The 17175-nt window shown below is 38.5% G+C and overlaps 1 protein-coding gene and 1 non-coding gene across 2 annotated transcripts; one reads left to right on the plus strand and one right to left on the minus strand.

Moving 5' to 3' along the window:
• Positions 1-6549: 6549 nt before the first annotated feature.
• Positions 6550-15583, plus strand: LOC145487603 (uncharacterized). Its single transcript, XM_081466425.1, has 4 exons — positions 6550-7080; positions 9582-9653; positions 11454-11525; positions 13256-15583. The coding sequence occupies exons 1-4, from the start codon at positions 6866-6868 to the stop codon at positions 14805-14807; spliced, it is 1911 nt and encodes a 636-aa protein (XP_081322551.1). The 5' UTR covers positions 6550-6865; the 3' UTR covers positions 14808-15583.
• Trnaa-ggc (transfer RNA alanine (anticodon GGC)) lies at positions 9338-9410 on the minus strand. The gene has a single exon. It is a non-coding gene; the product is annotated as a tRNA-Ala (tRNA).
• Positions 15584-17175: the final 1592 nt, after the last annotated feature.

A 17175-nucleotide genomic window follows, 5' to 3' on the forward strand; every position in this document is an offset into this window, starting at 1 on the left:
ATGGTGGTGTCCTGCTGTTTACGACCCAATTGATCATACTATCCATTTATGTGACATAGTGATTATATGAGTAATAACGAAGAGGCAAGATTTGCTGTTACTCCGAGTTTCGTGCTTACGCACTCATCAGACAGTATTTAATGATAAGCATTCCTATCAACTAGATATATATACACGGTATTAAACAATAGGCTAATTGCTGGACTAGTTGCATTACAATAAGTGATAGTTATACTGGAAAACAATAGGTGTGAAGACAGAAATTACGGGGACGAGTATAAACTGCGTGGGTGCAGTACAATATAAAGAAAGTGTCAAGCGTTCTTCAAGTAGAATTTGTTCTCGTGCCGGCATTTAGAAATAAGTTCTGATCTTTTGTTTAGTAGATTGTCGTTGCTATGTTTGATAATCATTAGTTTTTCTGTGAGGCAGAGGTCGCATCGTTTGGAAATGTTGTTGTAGGGTCTTGCACGGCTAATAATTGACCATTTGATGTTGAAGTCTTGTTTTTTGTCGTGTAGTTGCCAGATGTATTTAGAAAGCTCGGTGCTGTTGATGTGTTTTCTGTGCTTAAATGTGGATTTGTGCTGCGAGAATCTCTGTTTGAATGTTCCTTCTGTCAGTCCAATGTAGTTCTTGGTTGTGTTGTTAGTTGTAACTTGTGCGTTGTAGATTACACTGGAAGTCAGGCATTTGTTGTCTAGCGGGCATTGGTCTTTTTTGCGGCAGTTGCATTGCTCTCCGGTGATTGCGTTGGCGTTGTTGTCGGCGTTTGTTATTTTCATGTTGTGTTTGTTGATTACTGTTTTCATGTTGTCCATGCAACTGTAGCTGACTTTGACGTTGTTTTTGTTGAAGAGGCTGTGGTATTTATGTTGGTTCGGAAAGTGCTTAGATATGACATAGTGATTATAAACTTGTTACTAAGCTACCCTCAATTCATTTTGCGATGACTAATAACTGAATGGCAAATGTTACTGCATGGATACCTGAATTGAAGCCATTAATTTTCAGTTATCGATGAAAATTTACGCTCCGAGTGATAAAAACGAAATACATTTTCGAAGTTCAATTACGATTCACTCAAAGCTTATCTTTGTCATGCTGATGCTGATTTAAACAACAAATAGATGAAATTTTAATTTTATTGATGCTTAGAACATTCCAGTTTTGAACAAGAAAAGTGCATTTTAAAGTCGTATTACTCGAACCGAACTCTCAAGTGCGGATACGTGACTAAACGACGAAAGCTCAATAGCCGGAATATTTTTTCTCAATATTTTTTCAATATTTTTTCTCAATAGCCGAACAATTACGCATTAGAAATATAAATTCCCTTTTCGACTTATCCGATAATTTGGCAAATATTATGGGGGTATATTTTCCGAACTGCGGCGTGCATTTCATCAGCCCTAAGGTCCTGACAAACTACCGCGTAGTTTGTAATACTTCCAGCGTTTTATCTCTCCAAATGGCCAAACATAACACAAATCAAGATGATCTTAAAGGGCATTCTCCAATACCGTGGACTTCCAGAAACTGGCAAACACTTACTTACAGTCCTTACAGACGTCGATTATGTTATTCTGTTGTTGATGTCCCCTATATCCACCCCTCGCCGCGCTTTCATTGACCGCTGACTAGAGAGACCGAACTCAACACTAAGAAGATAAAAGACCAAAAATAGCAGGGAAATTTAAGGATGGAAATATAAATCCCTCAAAGGATAATTTGACAAATAATACGCCCAGAGTTTATTACAGATTACTTCGTGTATTTCCTCAGCCCTGAAGGGCTTGGAAGAATTAATACTATGCAAGTTGTTTTTTGTGTTTTATATTAAACCACTGCCAAGATAACATAAGCCAAGATAGTTTATAGTGCATCTTGCCACAACGTGAACTAGCACTGCTACATTCCTCAAATAGGGTCAATGCATCTTTTGTCCAGAATCTTAACTTTGCTATTCATAAAAACTGTTAAATATTAAAATGATGTGGTATCGATTTAACTTGCTCTAGTAGACCTCGTTGTTCAATATGTAAGAATTCCCAAGTAGGCTACTGTCAGTCAAAAATATCCTGGCACCGAACTGTCTCGGTTGAAGTCGATAAAAGGCGAACGCCGTTTCCGAACATCCACCCGCCAAACTCCCACAAGACCGTAAACAATTTCGTCATCGTCTTCAAAAAGTCAAACCAGAACAATCCAAGGTCTTAGACCAAAGGTAGGCTGGTCAAAAGGTGAAGGCCTCAGCTGATCACAGATTATCCGCTCCTATGACGTAGTGATCGTAAATATACTATTTGCTTCCATTCAATAAATCGCACTGATTTAAATAAAAACTGAAAGGTAAATATATTAATTCGAAGGCAACGAACACTGAATAAACAGAACTGAAGACGCTGTATTCGTGTTTAGAACGAAAATAGCACTTCACTCAAAGCCAGTCTGTTTTTCGTGCTTCATATATATTCAACCGATCCTGGCCTAAATTCTGTTCATGGAAATGTACATCCCTTATTCGATAACTTGACAGACATCATGGACGGATATTTTCCGAGTTACGGAGTGAACAGCAGCGTATTTCCTCAGCCCTGAAGGGTCTCTGAAAATACTAGGCAGGTCGTATTATACCATCGCGTATCATCTGTCAAAATACTAACGGAAGTAAAATGCGAACCAAGATGACTACAGGTCATGTTCTCAGAGCATTTACGCATCGCACGGTTGTTTACGGGCATGAACTGATCACTGATTGCAAATACCAAACTTTTAACTTTCGACAGACTTGAGGAAAAATGGACTAACATAGCAGAGAAATTGCGTAGTAGGAAAGCGCATCCCTTATCCGATAATTTCAAAGATAATACGCATGGACTTATTACGATTTATGTCTTCCTCGAACCTTGGGGGCCTGGAAGAATAGTTAGAACTTCCTCATTTATCTACAAAATTAACACAAACGCTTGGGCGCAAAGGATGCTAGTCAAGAGTGTATGGTGTTTCTCTGTTGTTTTCTGCACCAACTGATCACATTATCTGTCTGGATTCAATTGAAGCCTATTTAATCATCAAAGCCCACGTACTGAGCCCTATGAATAACCAGCCCAAAGAAACACAGTTACAGTATTTCTATCGACACTCATTTCTATCGTTCATAGAAAATTCGGCTCGCTATAAGGTCCGACTGTTGAACACTGGTGGGCATTATGGAAAACGAGAAACACTTCCTGTGACTCGTATTGACACTTGCCAAAACCGCGAAAAATGTTAATAACTCCTCTATGTCTTTTAAATACACTACGAGGGAAAGGAGGGAAAATGGAAAAACGCCTGTATACGTGGCTATTACGCCGACGACTCGTTTCTTTGAAATACAGCTCCTAGTGTGCGCGGGGGTGTTTTCTAATAGATCTGTCAAATAAGAAATGTGTGCACATAATACATTTGTATTGAACCACACAAAACCTGCATTGAATGTAACGCGTCTCTATACAATCATTACGATCAGTTCAGTAAAATGTACGAATATAAAGCTAAAAATGTTTCAGACAGCGATGACTCTGCGATGACTCAGCGATAATAATAAGATTCAATCCTTTTAACTCTTGCTAAATTCTGTGCTGTTGATAAATTTCAGTTGCCTGTAAAATTAGTTAGACATGGCGGTCAATCATGCAAAATTCTTATAAGCTTCAACTTTGATTTCACCCACAATCAAAACAACTCACTTCGAAGAATTTATCTCTGGCGCTCGCAGGAAAGTCGATTACCCAGCTATAGTGGGCAGCGCTATGCGTGACACGAGCCTATTTCTACCAGCCATCAAAGGAATGATAAATACAGTAATGACGATATTCACCCAATAGCAAAAGGACAGGATGTAAATAAAACGTTTGATGAATTGTCTTGACCGGAATGAGCTATCATCGTAGAAGATTGATAAAGCTGACGGGAGCACTCCGTCATCAAATCGTACAACTTGAGCGTCGAGAACAAGGAATCGACAATCCGGAAAACTCAACTGAAGGAGATGAATTCGGTGTGATACCGTAACTTGAAGCAGAAAAGCAACATTTTCATTGGTGATCCAAAATAGGATATCGAAAAAGATATTCTAAAAGATATGACTTAAAGAATTCGAGGTGAGTCGTAACCATACAGCATTTAAGACTATTTGCCACCAATAATCATGAAATACATTTTGCCACTTGACCTTGTATGAATAAAACAATTCCTTGTGCAGCCTTGGAATACAAAGCCTTCATTCAATCTAGGTTGAAATGTTGATTTATATTTATGAACGGTTTTAAACTTAACTAGGTTCGTGCTTGTGAAATCAAACACGTTCGCTGGCTAAGGCTGTAGAATTCTTCAATACTACCTCTCTAGAATTGGAGCAAATGATAAATCCTTGCTACAAAAAACTCCATCCGTGTCTCTGAAGAATATTTATGTATTTTAATTACAAGGTATTTCGAAATTCGTTCTGCTTCTGTGTTATTGAACCCAAACACTAACGTGAATCGAAAGCTTTCTTCATGGGTCTTGTCATCGATGTTATCTCACGATTTCTTTTGATGCAAAAATACTACTCAGTGGTGATCACAATGAAAAAATGTTGGTGTTAAATTTCGGAACTAATTTTTTTTATTGCAAGTAGATATTCCAGTGTCAAAAATACAATTAAAATTGCAGAGCGGCGTCTTTCAGGCTGTCTTTGAAGGAGAGATGTCTTCCTATGTCGCGCATTTAATTTTCTGATTTACAGCACTTTGGTCTTAAGTCTGCATGCTTCTTCATGTTGGTTTTTCCAATTTTCGGGTTAATCTTTCCAACAAATTTCGGTATTTTGTTGTTTTTATTTTAACGAAAGCTCCATTTATGCAATATTTCATCAACTTATTTAGTTCCGGCTTAAGACAAGCCGTAGATCTAAAGTATGAGATAATAACTTGATGGAATAATTTCATGTAAATTAGAACAAAACTGTTACTCACATTACAACGAGAAAGGTCTTTGCACCCTGTGGATACGAGACTCATTGCTTTCTCTCTTAAACTAAGCGCCTTTACAAATTTTAAAAGAAGAAACCAAGTTAGAATGCAGTGCAAAGTACTTACGGTAACTACTTTGCTCTAAAAGGATAAAGTATTTCCCAAAAATCTTACGTAACAATGGAAGGAAAACGAAACTTTTAACATTAAAAATCCTGCAAATCCGAATAAGACTCTGCCAAAATAGTATTAACTTTAATATAGCTGAACTCAGCATGCTATAAACTTAATACAAATCAAATTTTAAAAAAGTGAAAAATAAAAGAAAACAAAACGTGAAAGCGTAAAAGTTTAAATTGGTACTTCCAAAGTAAATAAGCTTGAAACAAAGGGAGGTCTAATTTTCGTTCCCAGAGAGTTTGACATTTCCAGAGTATCTCCGTTTCGCTTTTAAATAGACTGCTCTGTCTCCGAATTGAGACGCTCTATTGTCGGAATTGAAACTTTATTTTACAAGCTGTCGGTTTTCATAATGCAAGTGTCCTGTTGTATAGTTTATTTTATCTTTCCAATACCTAATGTGACGGAGAAGCGCGTGGAACAATTGCAGTCGCCAACCTTGAAGTTTTTCGACAAACTGAAACGTGACATCCCTTGAGGTACATCACTTCGCATACAAGCTAGTCAGATATTTAATGTCGGCTCAGATTCGCTTTCCTGGGGATAGACAATGCGTTTGAAAGCTGGATTTGGCAGAAAGAAAAACTAAAAATGACGAGGGAATTTATAACGTCGTAAATTGCTGTGAAAAAATCGTCCCGATTGACTTAATCTTCTGAAAAAATACACACCAACAAAGCTTTACTGGGAATTCAAAAATGCAAAACTATCAGCAAAAGAAATCCTTTAGCAAACATTCATATTTAGTCAGCTTGCAGCAAAACAAATGAAGTGTTCTTTCATCCTATAATGAATCCACGATACTGATCACAGATGTTCAAGGTGAATGAAGATTTTATCGTGAATTGAGGAATGCCTTGGAAAAATCTGACGCTTCAATCAAAATATCGATACTTCGAGATTCAGGATGAATACCTTCAGAATAATAAATTTGCAGCGTACTTTCTCAAACAAGAAAACAGTTTCCGCCCTCAGCAGGAACATTGCAATCAAGGCGAGGTATTTGAAAGTCAAATTGGCGTAGAGCGGCCAGGACAAATGACAATTTGTTACAAGATGTCCACCGAACCATTAATTTCCCATGCAAATAACTTTATGTTTACCCCGCCACAGTCGATTATAGGTGAAGATTATAAGAGAAATACATAACAAGTGATTGCTGGTAAAATTATGTCTTCCTTCTACCTTATTATCACGAAAGATCTAGAAAAGGTTTTGCAATCCACTTTTGTAAATCGCATATTTCTCACAATTTTGGGTAGTGAAAGGAAACAAGATACTGCGAAGGTAAAGCATGTGAAGAAACTAGAAATTCTTACAAACGAATATAATCGAAGTAGAAGCCGAAATGTATACAAACATGTACTGTTTCACTTGATATGAAAACCACAAAAAAATGCTTATTACTTAATGGTTGCCAGACGGTGTCTACCAAGACGATAGTTAGATTGCACTCTCAAACCATGTTTTTTTTTTCTTCTTCTTCTTCTTCTTGTTTTTTTCCAAAACGTAAAAATTCAGTGAAAAGGCTTTGTTCATGTTGTAAATGACCTAATGGTTCCCTGTGGTTTGCAATGATGAACTTTATTTTTTTTTTTGAGTCATTTTCGGCCATAAGGTTCACAGTCTTTTACAATACGTTATCAGATATAAACAAGCCTTGAATTTGCTCTTTCCACAGCATAATGAAGACGTTTTTACTCTCCGTGGCTATTTTTTCATTTTGCACGTGTCAGTCAGGAGGTCAGCATTTAGAATTCCTGAACCTGTCTAGCTGGACACGTTGCTCTTCACTGTGTTGGTGTGCGGACGATAACCACGGTCGTGTCTACGGACGGTGCTCAGTGGATAAGCAGAATGAATCCGTGGATTTCAACTTGTCAAGGCAACTTTATTCCTTGTAAGTATTTGACCATTCTACGAGATAAAGTCGAATGATCACCGAGTTTAATTACTTTTTACCAGAGCAAAATTATATGTACAGCGAAATCTTGAACGATTTTTGTTTGACGTTGAAACAATGAGAGCTTTTGTTCGCCTTCGTTTCCCTGTTCGAAATCTTTGTCTCTCCTACAATATGATGGAAAATACATCGTTCGATAGATCAATCAAAACCGGTGAAATCCAGCTCCCCAGTTCGTGTTTTCTAGACCAACCAAAACTCGCGGGCGTTTTTTAGTCGTTAAAACAGGTCAACCTTTCTCTATTCATTCGAGTTTTTTTGTTCTTGTTACTTGCGCTCCGTTTTCGCCTTTTCATTTTAAGGTCAAAGAAAAACGCCCTAACGTTGACAAATAACTGCAATCCTTGAATTTTTCAGGTAAACAGTCATAAGCAATGCTGAGCATTTAATCGGAAATTAAAAAGCATCAAGTTCAGGTCTGAATTTAGTTTGATGGCATGTGTCGTGTTCGACAATGTGGCAACATCTTCTACTTTGCTGTAAGGCTGGGCATTGTGCTAATTTACATGATGTTAAGAGATTTCAGCACGCAGTCTGCAGCGCACAGTGCAATTTGTGTTCTTGTATTAAGGTCCGTGCGGGCACGCATACTCTTACATTAAACTTGAGATGCACGAGAGAATTTTTTCTATTTTTCTTGATGCTAAAATAAGTGGAAAAGTCCTCTTCATCATGAGTGCAATGTTTTCACTCGCGGTTTTAGATGAAACAGACCTTTCAATTATTAAAGAACCTGTCACTGTACTCAAATAAGAAGTAAGAAATAAGAAATAATAATTCCCGTTGTCATGCTTCTTCGAAAAATGAGATAGACAAAAAAGAGAGAGGCAGCTAATATCAAACGAGAAGACACTATAAGAACCGAGACTCCATAAGTAACAAGTTCGGGAAAGGATTTAATTTTCTTATCCTATCGCTTAAAGCTAAGGAAGTTAAATTTCATCAGTCCTTTTAGAAATATATGCAATGTTTTGACTACATCGAATACTAAACGACTTTTCAGTTGTTAAAAAGTCCTCGAGGCCTTTACCATAATGTATAATAAGAGAAGGAAACAGTTCCTGCTGTCGTAGTTTTTCGGGAAACAAAAAACCTGGAGGCAGCTAATCTGACTTGGTAGAGACGTTAGTCTTTTTAAGAAACTGATGGGGTGCGGCGACGGGGACTGTGTGTGAAATACTAAGCTGGTTGTCAAAGCGAAGTTGAAAAGGGTAAATTAACGGGAGCGAGTTTTGGAGGGTGATGTTTTTCGTGTTAGCCTCTCGTCACAACAGGGACGAGAACTTACAGTTCAGTGCTCTGACGTAGAGGTGACGTTCAAAACGTCAGCTTCGCAAACTCACCACGCGGTTAAATTACTGCTATTATTATACATTGAATTCACCATCTCTTTTCTGATTGGCCGAAAGCGTACAGTGAATTTTCGTATCAGCGCCTGTGACGTCATCTAGCTGCAGATTATACAATAATCATGTCAAGGACACTTAAGGTCAGGGGTAATCCTGTCATGTATGACTGCGATGCATGATTTCTAAGGGTAATCATGTCAAGTTTGCGCGCTTTGTGTTGCTTGCCGTCCGTGAAGAAGAAAAAAGCATGACTTTCATTTTGTTTTTTAGTTCAATGTATAATAAAACAATTATCAGATTCGGTTTTTGTGATATCCAGAATAGTCAAGGTCTCGGTAAGAGTTATCAGCCTCAGCCTTCGGTTGATAATCTCTACCTCGACCTTGATTATTCTGGATATCACAAAAACCTCATCCAATAATTGTGTATCATATTCTGGTTGATAACCAGCTAGTGATCTGAGTCAACGTTGATTTTATGGGATCTTCTTAAGCTCTTTGTATGACTTGGGCACAAATTAGCCAGACTGGGTCTAGCTGAAATGTCTAAAACAGTTTAACTAAACAAACAGGAGCTTTACTGATGTAGATTGACTTGTTTTGGGAATCTAGTTAGTTCTTTTGCGGCAGATGTTATACGTTGTAGATGGCATACGATGCAGTCCACCTGTGTGGTAATAGCACAACTGGTGTAAGTATATTGCAAATGAATATATGAAAGATCATATATTTGAACTGCGGAGAAAGATATGAAGACATGATTAATCATCGCAGTTATATACACAATTTAAGCAGTCGTGAAATCAAAGCCTGAAAAAAAACAAACAAACAAACAAAGAAAAATTTAGGCCTGAACGGGAATCGAACCCACGACCTCTGCGATGCCGGTGCAGTGCTCTACCAACTGAGCTATCAAGACAAATGGGAGCTGGTCACATTGTGAGTTCATGACATACCCATAGATGATGAAGAATGCAAATGAATATATGAAAGGCCTGAATTTTTTTCAGAATTTTTTTCTTCATGTAAGTTTATTGAGAAAACGTAATGAATACAGGACGCTGACGCTGTAAGTTCATTTTATTCTCAGGTCACTTGCTAATAATGGAATCAGTGTTATCCCCGCGGGAATCTTCAGAAAACTGGACAACCTTGAGTTTCTGTACGTACGAAATATCTTGTTAGTCTGTAGTTGTGGTCTTAATAACCTATACAATGTAGTTAGTAGAAAGTTCGATTATATCAAAGGGTTAAGTTTTAAATGAGTGTCACGGGTAATTCGAATCTCTTTACTCGTTTTTACGTTCAATCAGGACTTGATCACAGGTGCTCTGCAGCCGTGAACGCGAATTTTCTTCACTTTGTCATCGGCTCGTTGTCATAGTCGGTCGCTTGGATCACCGGTGGCCCAAGCTCACGAGTGACTGAGAATCGGTGTTGTGTAACATGCCTTGTAAGGGTTTTTATGGGAGTTTTAGTGGCCGATAGTTAGGAAGCAAGGATAGTAATAAAAATACAGCAGAATTCCTTACCTTTTTCTCCACATACAGAGAACAACTGCATAACTAGAACTCACTCTGAAATGGCTAAAGAGAATAAGATAAGATCAGGAATTCTGCTTTATTAAATGCCTATGTTTTTCTCCTTAACGACGGCTAAAATTCCCAGATTTATTCTTATAATTTATGTTAAGCATATCGTTTTCATGGTTAACTTTTCTCATTTGCATTACAATTTAATTCAACGTACATACGAGGCAATTTCGGGCTGAAACAACAAAATAGCGCGGAATGGCCTCACATACATGCTAGATTGTATTGTGATGCAAATGAGAAAACCCAACCGTGACAAGAACTATTCTCAGTCACTCGCGTGAGCTTGGGCTACTTGTGCTGAGATCGCTTTTGCTTCTTTCTTTACCGCACACCATAAGCAAATTTAAATTCTGACATAGTTTCCAGGTTGAGGGGACTTATACAAAAGAAACCACAGGTGAGGCACGAATCAACAATTTCTTTTGCTTTAGTCAAAAGTCAGAGCATCAGAACCACGTTAAAATTTTACTGCATCGAAAATGGCCTATTGAAAACCGTTGTAAATAACTGAGAGTAGGCTCATATGCTAAGTCTGGTTTTTACCACAACACAAGAACAAGCAGCCGATAGGAAAGTAATCAAACAGAGCTGAATAATTACAAATAATAATATACTGGATGAGATTTTTCGAGATAACAAGAATAATCAAGGGCGAGGTAAGACCTAGACTTCCGATGACCATAACAGTGAGCGAGACATTGATTACTCTGAAACATCGAATTCAGCAATTGTTTTATTAAGCATGTGAATTTTATCACAAACACTAAGTTGCTACACTTTACTTAGTCATCCGTCCATTACTCCCGACGAAGTGTAACTCTACACGAATGACATTTCGCGAAGCACAGCATTCTTTCTTTCCCAAGAGCGCCTTCAAATTCATCCACACTTTATTCATTCCCCTGGGTGGAGAGTGCTTTGAGCAACAGCATAACGGGAGGAAAACTTGAAGAGTCCTGCATACAATGGCTAAAGGTGTTAGGTTTAATTAAGGGAAATGGTTATGAAGCCCGAAAAAGTTCTCCGTTGTATGTTTTTGTTTGACCGCGCACAAAACACATTAGCTGGTTACTTCGGAGGAACTAGCCGACAGAAACATTTCGGATACTAATTCACGCATAGTGTATGAGCACAAAACAGACGGTGTGGCACCTGACGGTTGTGGACCTCCCAACTAAAATCTTGATATTCTTAATTATTTGCTTTTTTGAAGTTTGTCGGGTTTCATAACCATATACCTCTAATAAAAAGATTTACTATCCTAGTGCTCATTGGATAGAGAAGCGTATTCCTTGCGTTTCTATTGAGCTTTCATTGTCGAGATAACGAGATATTCAACATTTGATTTAAAGCCTCTTCACTTTTAGGTCCCTAGCCAACAACAGCATCGAAATCATCCAGGAAAACTCATTTCAAGGCTTGAACAATCTTCACACTTTGTAAGTTTTCATAATTTAAATCACAACTTTAAGTTCAGTACCAGTCCAAAGTGTAACGTGTAAGAAAAACAAGAAAATACGTCATATAATCTGGCGTGATGAGGCACCTAATTACAGTATTAGACAAAACTGTGCTTTATCACGAAAATAAGCAAATGACGTTAATTACATTAATTACATACCTCTTACAGTACCGTACCGTACAAGTAAGTTATAGACCAAATTTTTGGTTCCTTCTGTGAGTACCGGGAGCACAAATTACGTAAAACAAAAGAAATAAAAGACAGTGAACAAAACAACTCCAAATAAAGACTAATCCAAAGTGACCACTGAAAAATACAAAGCTTTCCGGTACCTGCAGAAAGACCCAAGTTTTTTCCCCTTCGAGTCATAACCACGAAGCGCACGGGCTATGAATGGAACGGGACAAAAAAACAGAGATACGTAACTTACAGTACGATTGAGAAAACGAGGTTAGTAAAATATTTATTATATCTCTACTGATCTCTACTGCAAGTCTAAAGGGTCCGGGAAACGAGTTCAAGTCAAGTGGGACGGCTTCAATGACTGATGTACGTAGAACCCAAAACTTAGAAGTCGAAAGCACGTTTCAGTTAACAATTTAAAGGCAACGTAAAGTTCTAAATTTTTATTTGTCTGAAAATTGAAGAAAACTTGGCAACGAATCAGGAAACATTTTGGCACCAAAAGCAGTTTTCCATTTGAGCGGGCCGTACAGTGGAATAAGGCCCGCTTTATTGACATATAGCAGCGCGTACTTACTGAGAGATATTTCAGAAATAGAAAACATGTACCGTGTTTCGATCGAGTTTTAGCATAAATCTGCTAGCGCGCTATAACGAATGCCGTTCTCTGATTGGCTGCGCTGGTCACTATCTATTCTGTGATAGATAGTGAGTAGCGTAGCAGTGTACGCTTGTTCGAAGTGTCTGTGGAGAGGATTTAGATAAAGTTTTGAACGACTGGTAGATTTATACCAAAATAATTAGATTATTCGATCTTGATTTCTATCGCGTGATAGTTGACTCAGGGTGCGCTTTCGTCAACTATCGCGCGATAGAAATCTCGAGCTCATAATCTAGTTGTTTAACAGAAGCACTCGTGATAGTTTGGGAGAACTCGAAAACGCTGTGGAAACACTCGCCTACGGCTCGTATTCCCACTGCATTTCTCGTTCTCCCAAACTTCCACTCGTGTTTCTATAACTCGATAGCAACACGGTACATGTTTTCTATTTCTTAAATAATAAAATTATTTGCTCTCGATTTCTACACGCGATAGAAATCTCGAGCTCATAATCTATTTGCTTAGTAGATAGTTAGTAACCTAGCAGAGTGCGCTTGTTAACGAACTGCCGGCCGCTTCTCGACGCTTTTTGTTTTCGATGTGTCTGTAAAGAGGATTTAAATAGAGTTTTGAACGACTAGTAGATTTATACTAAAACAATTAGAATATTAGCCCTCGATTTCTATGCACGATAGTTGACTCAGGCTGCGCCCTCGTCAACTATCACGCGATGGAAATCTCGAGCTCATAATCTAATTGTTTAATAAAAACACAGTTTTAAACCAATCAGGGCGCGTATTTTCTTAAGGCTATTTTCTAAAATATTTGGCTATGGCACTTACATGTATATGAAGCTTTTATGCTTCTCGGCCTATATTTTAAATGCAGCGCTACTAAAAATATATCTATTTTTATTACTTCAGAGATCTTCAAAATAATAATGTCAAAGAATGGAAGGGAGATCCGTCGAGAGATTTGCCACTGTTAGAAAATCTTAAAATGAACGGAAATGATGATTGGATACCAAGTCAGTGGCTTTTAAAGTTGCCCATGCTCAAGAAGATCCTAGGGATCACGTGGAGCAAACACTGCTCCACATGTGATCTAATTAAGATCTTGAAAAATGAAACGCATTTAGATGATGACGAAATGGGCGATGAGGAGGACAGTGGGGACGGGTTTAGCGGTGAAGATGACGAAGAGATGACGTGTTACGTAACTTTAAAAGATTTTTATTATCACAAAGAAGTAGAATATGGCGTTTCGGCACAGTTCGTGAAACAAGGGTTCTCACCACAATGTTTCTGTGACTACAACTCGGAATGCTACAACTATGACGTCATAGTACCGTACCTGAGACAGCTATACAGCATGCCTCGGAAGCTGTTTCTTTCCCAGTATGCATTGGGGGGATTGATCATCGTCCTTAATCTTATCGTCCTGGTTGTGATTATCTCTTCAAAATTGCTCAGGAACAACAGTTCGTTTATCTTAGTTGGCAGTGTGGCGTTAAGCGACCTTCTCATTGGCGTACATGGCGTGGCGATTGCCAAAAACAACTTATTCAGTGACTCATACAACGTTAAGCCACGCGCTATTATGGACAACGATAGCGATACCTCGATTTGCACGTACATGGGAATGATATTCACTGTAGGTCAAGTCACCGCCGTTATTAACTCATTGATGTTGACTTTAGAAAGATACCTAGTCATCGTTTACTTCCAGAGATGCAGAGGTAAGATCGAGAAGAGAACGTTGATCGCTCTCTTGTCCTTTGTATGGATAGCCGCTATCGTCTTTGCAAGCTTGCCTCTGTTGGGTGTAAAAACGCTGAAATACCACAAGTGGTTTCAATGTACCATGCCTTTTCATAAGGGTAAGGTTATCCTAGAGACATCAAACGTCACCTTGAGCATTTCTGGTTTATTCGTGTTCCTTTATTTAATTAGCCTGGGACTGTATGTTTTGATCTTCTGCTATGCAAGGAAATCCAGTGTACAGTTCGGAATTAAACGCGAAGCGAGGCTAGCGAGAAAAATCGCAGTGCTGGTGTCATCTAATTTTATCTTGTTTACTCTGCCTACTGTTCTTTTACTGGTCTACGTATACTCATTCTTGGACGTTCTGCATATGGCTAAGTCATTCTCGAGCGTGCGCTCTTTGTTTATTGTTGGTGGTTGGCTTCCTGTCACGTGCTTTAACCTGAACTCGCTGGTGAATCCGTTTCTTTACCCATTCAGACACAGTCGTTTCAAGAAGGAAATACGCTCGCTTCACTCTAGATTACGAAGTAGCGTCACCCATACGTTTTACCCAGTGGTGGCAACCGCACATCAACTGAGCTTGCGAACGTCTGCTCTCAGCCAACAGATACGTCATCAGTTCCATTCCTTCACGACTCGCAGGGAAGAGAACTCGGTACAAGTTGAGTTTGAGCTTGGGTTGCAAGAAGGACGAAAAGACTCAGTTTGAGACCCTTACTATTCGTGGTTACAAAACATTCGCAAAATATCTAACCAGGCAATACTAGGCAAAAAAAGTCCAAGTTTGGAAAATCACAGGAGAAAAAGTTTTCAAAAAGTAGATCACTTTAACAGGAGCAGCAAATTTCCATACTCTGGCTCATCGGTAATCAACGCGGTTGAAATTGACCCGCGCCTCTGATGCGTAACTTTAGTAAAAAATCGAGTTAATGCAGTCTGGTTTGTAAGTGTCGAAATACATGATCAACACTTAGTGTAAACTCCACTTTAAGTTACTTTAAGTTCGCTGAGTTTCTCAGGCAAGTCGATTTAAGCTTTGCTTTTTGTATAAAAACACACAAAAACCTTACAAAACGGGTCGACGTTGGTGGAAGGAAGTCGTGGGGACAGAAGACACAACCAGGCAAGTGGGGAATAAGCGCTAATCGCTAATTTAATAAGTAGTGAAGAACGTTCTTTGGTTAAAAAGATTAAAACATAAGCTTTCCACTTTCAGTCTATAGCCTTTAAAGAATGAAGATGTTGGCGCGCGAATCGAGCTGTTTTAATCATTTTAACCACTGAACGTTTTTCAGTACTGTTTTAATTTGTCCTACCCTGGTTACAGCTCTATGTTTACTCGCCAATCATTAAGTTACTCATCACAATTATAGACTGTACAGTCTGACAGCAGAGTGATAAAACAGCTTGAGTAATCTGTGTACATAAGGAAACGATGAACAACCAAATATTCGACGGTCTTCTTTGGTTGTCTTCAGAGAATGGCTCTGCAAGAATAACAGAATTCAAATATTAAGACGCTATTGTTTAAGACGCTATTGTTTGCTGTCCGCTAGGGAGGAGATCAGAGATCAGGCATACAACCTTACGAAAGGTGCTATTTTGTTAACAGGTTTTTTTTTTCTCGGAATGAATGCAGCGACTATAAGATAACCTTTTTTATTTTTTTTTCTTAAGCATCTGAGCGGGCCGGAATCCTAAATCCTCGAATTTGATTGGCTAATTATACGCACGTGACCGGTCCAGCTTTTTACGATACGGCCCACGGGCCGAATTTTTTTGCCGCTGCCTAAAATTTCGCACCTTAAAGTTAGTGGTAATCGTCAATCTTTTGCCTTTTTTACACATCCATCGACGATTAGTCAACGCAAGTTTATCTCTGTCCACTTTAAAATGGCAAGGAAAGTCACTGTAAGTAAATTCAATTGAGTGTTTTGAAGTTGTGAGAGTTTGCTTAATTGTTTGTAGCTTGGCGCTGTAATGGCGCGTAATCCTGTGTTTCTCTCGCCGTAAAATTTGAGTCAATTTCAGTCGAGTTTACATCTCTGATCGTTGCTGTATTTAGAAGAATTTCTGTGGAATACACTTAACGAATTTCCTCGCTTTCTGCTATTCAATTTACGGTCGGAAAAGTGACGAAGTGATTTTAAAAGCAACGACTGACAGAAATTGTTTTTGTAGTAGAACTTCAAACTTCGCACGAAATTTCACACTGCAAAAACAATTTTGGAGAACTTAACTGGTGAAATAAATGCAACTAACACAAAGTAGTTCGAAAAAAAATCTGTTCTTTAATAGATCTTTCTTTGTCTACTATCTGAGTTACTCGCTCGTTGCCGAGATTTTTTACAAATCGTTAGTAGACGGCGCGCAAGCCGACTCAATGACGAGAGTTTCGTAAACAAACCCATTTGTAATCTATAAAACCAATTTACTGCAGGAAAAAAAAATAAACATGTTATTTCCCGGCTTACGGTCGGTCCGTACGGTGAAAAACTGTGACCTCGGACTTGAAAATGCTGCCCTCGGCCTGCGGCCTCGGGCAGCATTTTCAAGACCTCGGTCACAGTTTTTCACCATACGGACCGACCGTAAGCCGGCAAATAACATATATGTCTTTCCTATTCACGCCTGTTTCCAGGATGTTTGCATAATTAGCCACGTTCTGAACAAGCAAGAGACTGGATACCAATATTTAATATCGATTGATTTTAAAAACCTGACCATGGCACCTAAAAGATCATCTAAAAGTTAGGACTTTTACTAAATTTTAGTGATTTTGGTTCAAAAACAAAGACATAATACACTTTTAAATAGCTGGGATTCAAGAGAGCTCCCTCCAAGTTTTCAGAAGCGTATTGCGTCCTTCCAAACCATACAAAGCTCTCTTAAATCACAGCTCAAATGTGTATTACATCATTGTATTATATTTTACAATTCTTTCAAAATTGAGTGATCCCTTAGGCGAGTGCAATTTAAAAGAGTTTCCTAATATCACGAGAGTAGTCATATCGTCTTAAAATTAGTAGTAGAGAAGGGACTGAATTATCCGTTTTAGTGTCAAGCTAGGTCGAGCT

Source organism: Orbicella franksi, chromosome 1 (assembly GCF_964199315.1).
Source record: "Orbicella franksi chromosome 1, jaOrbFran1.1, whole genome shotgun sequence".
Classification (NCBI taxonomy): Eukaryota; Metazoa; Cnidaria; class Anthozoa; order Scleractinia; family Merulinidae; genus Orbicella; species Orbicella franksi.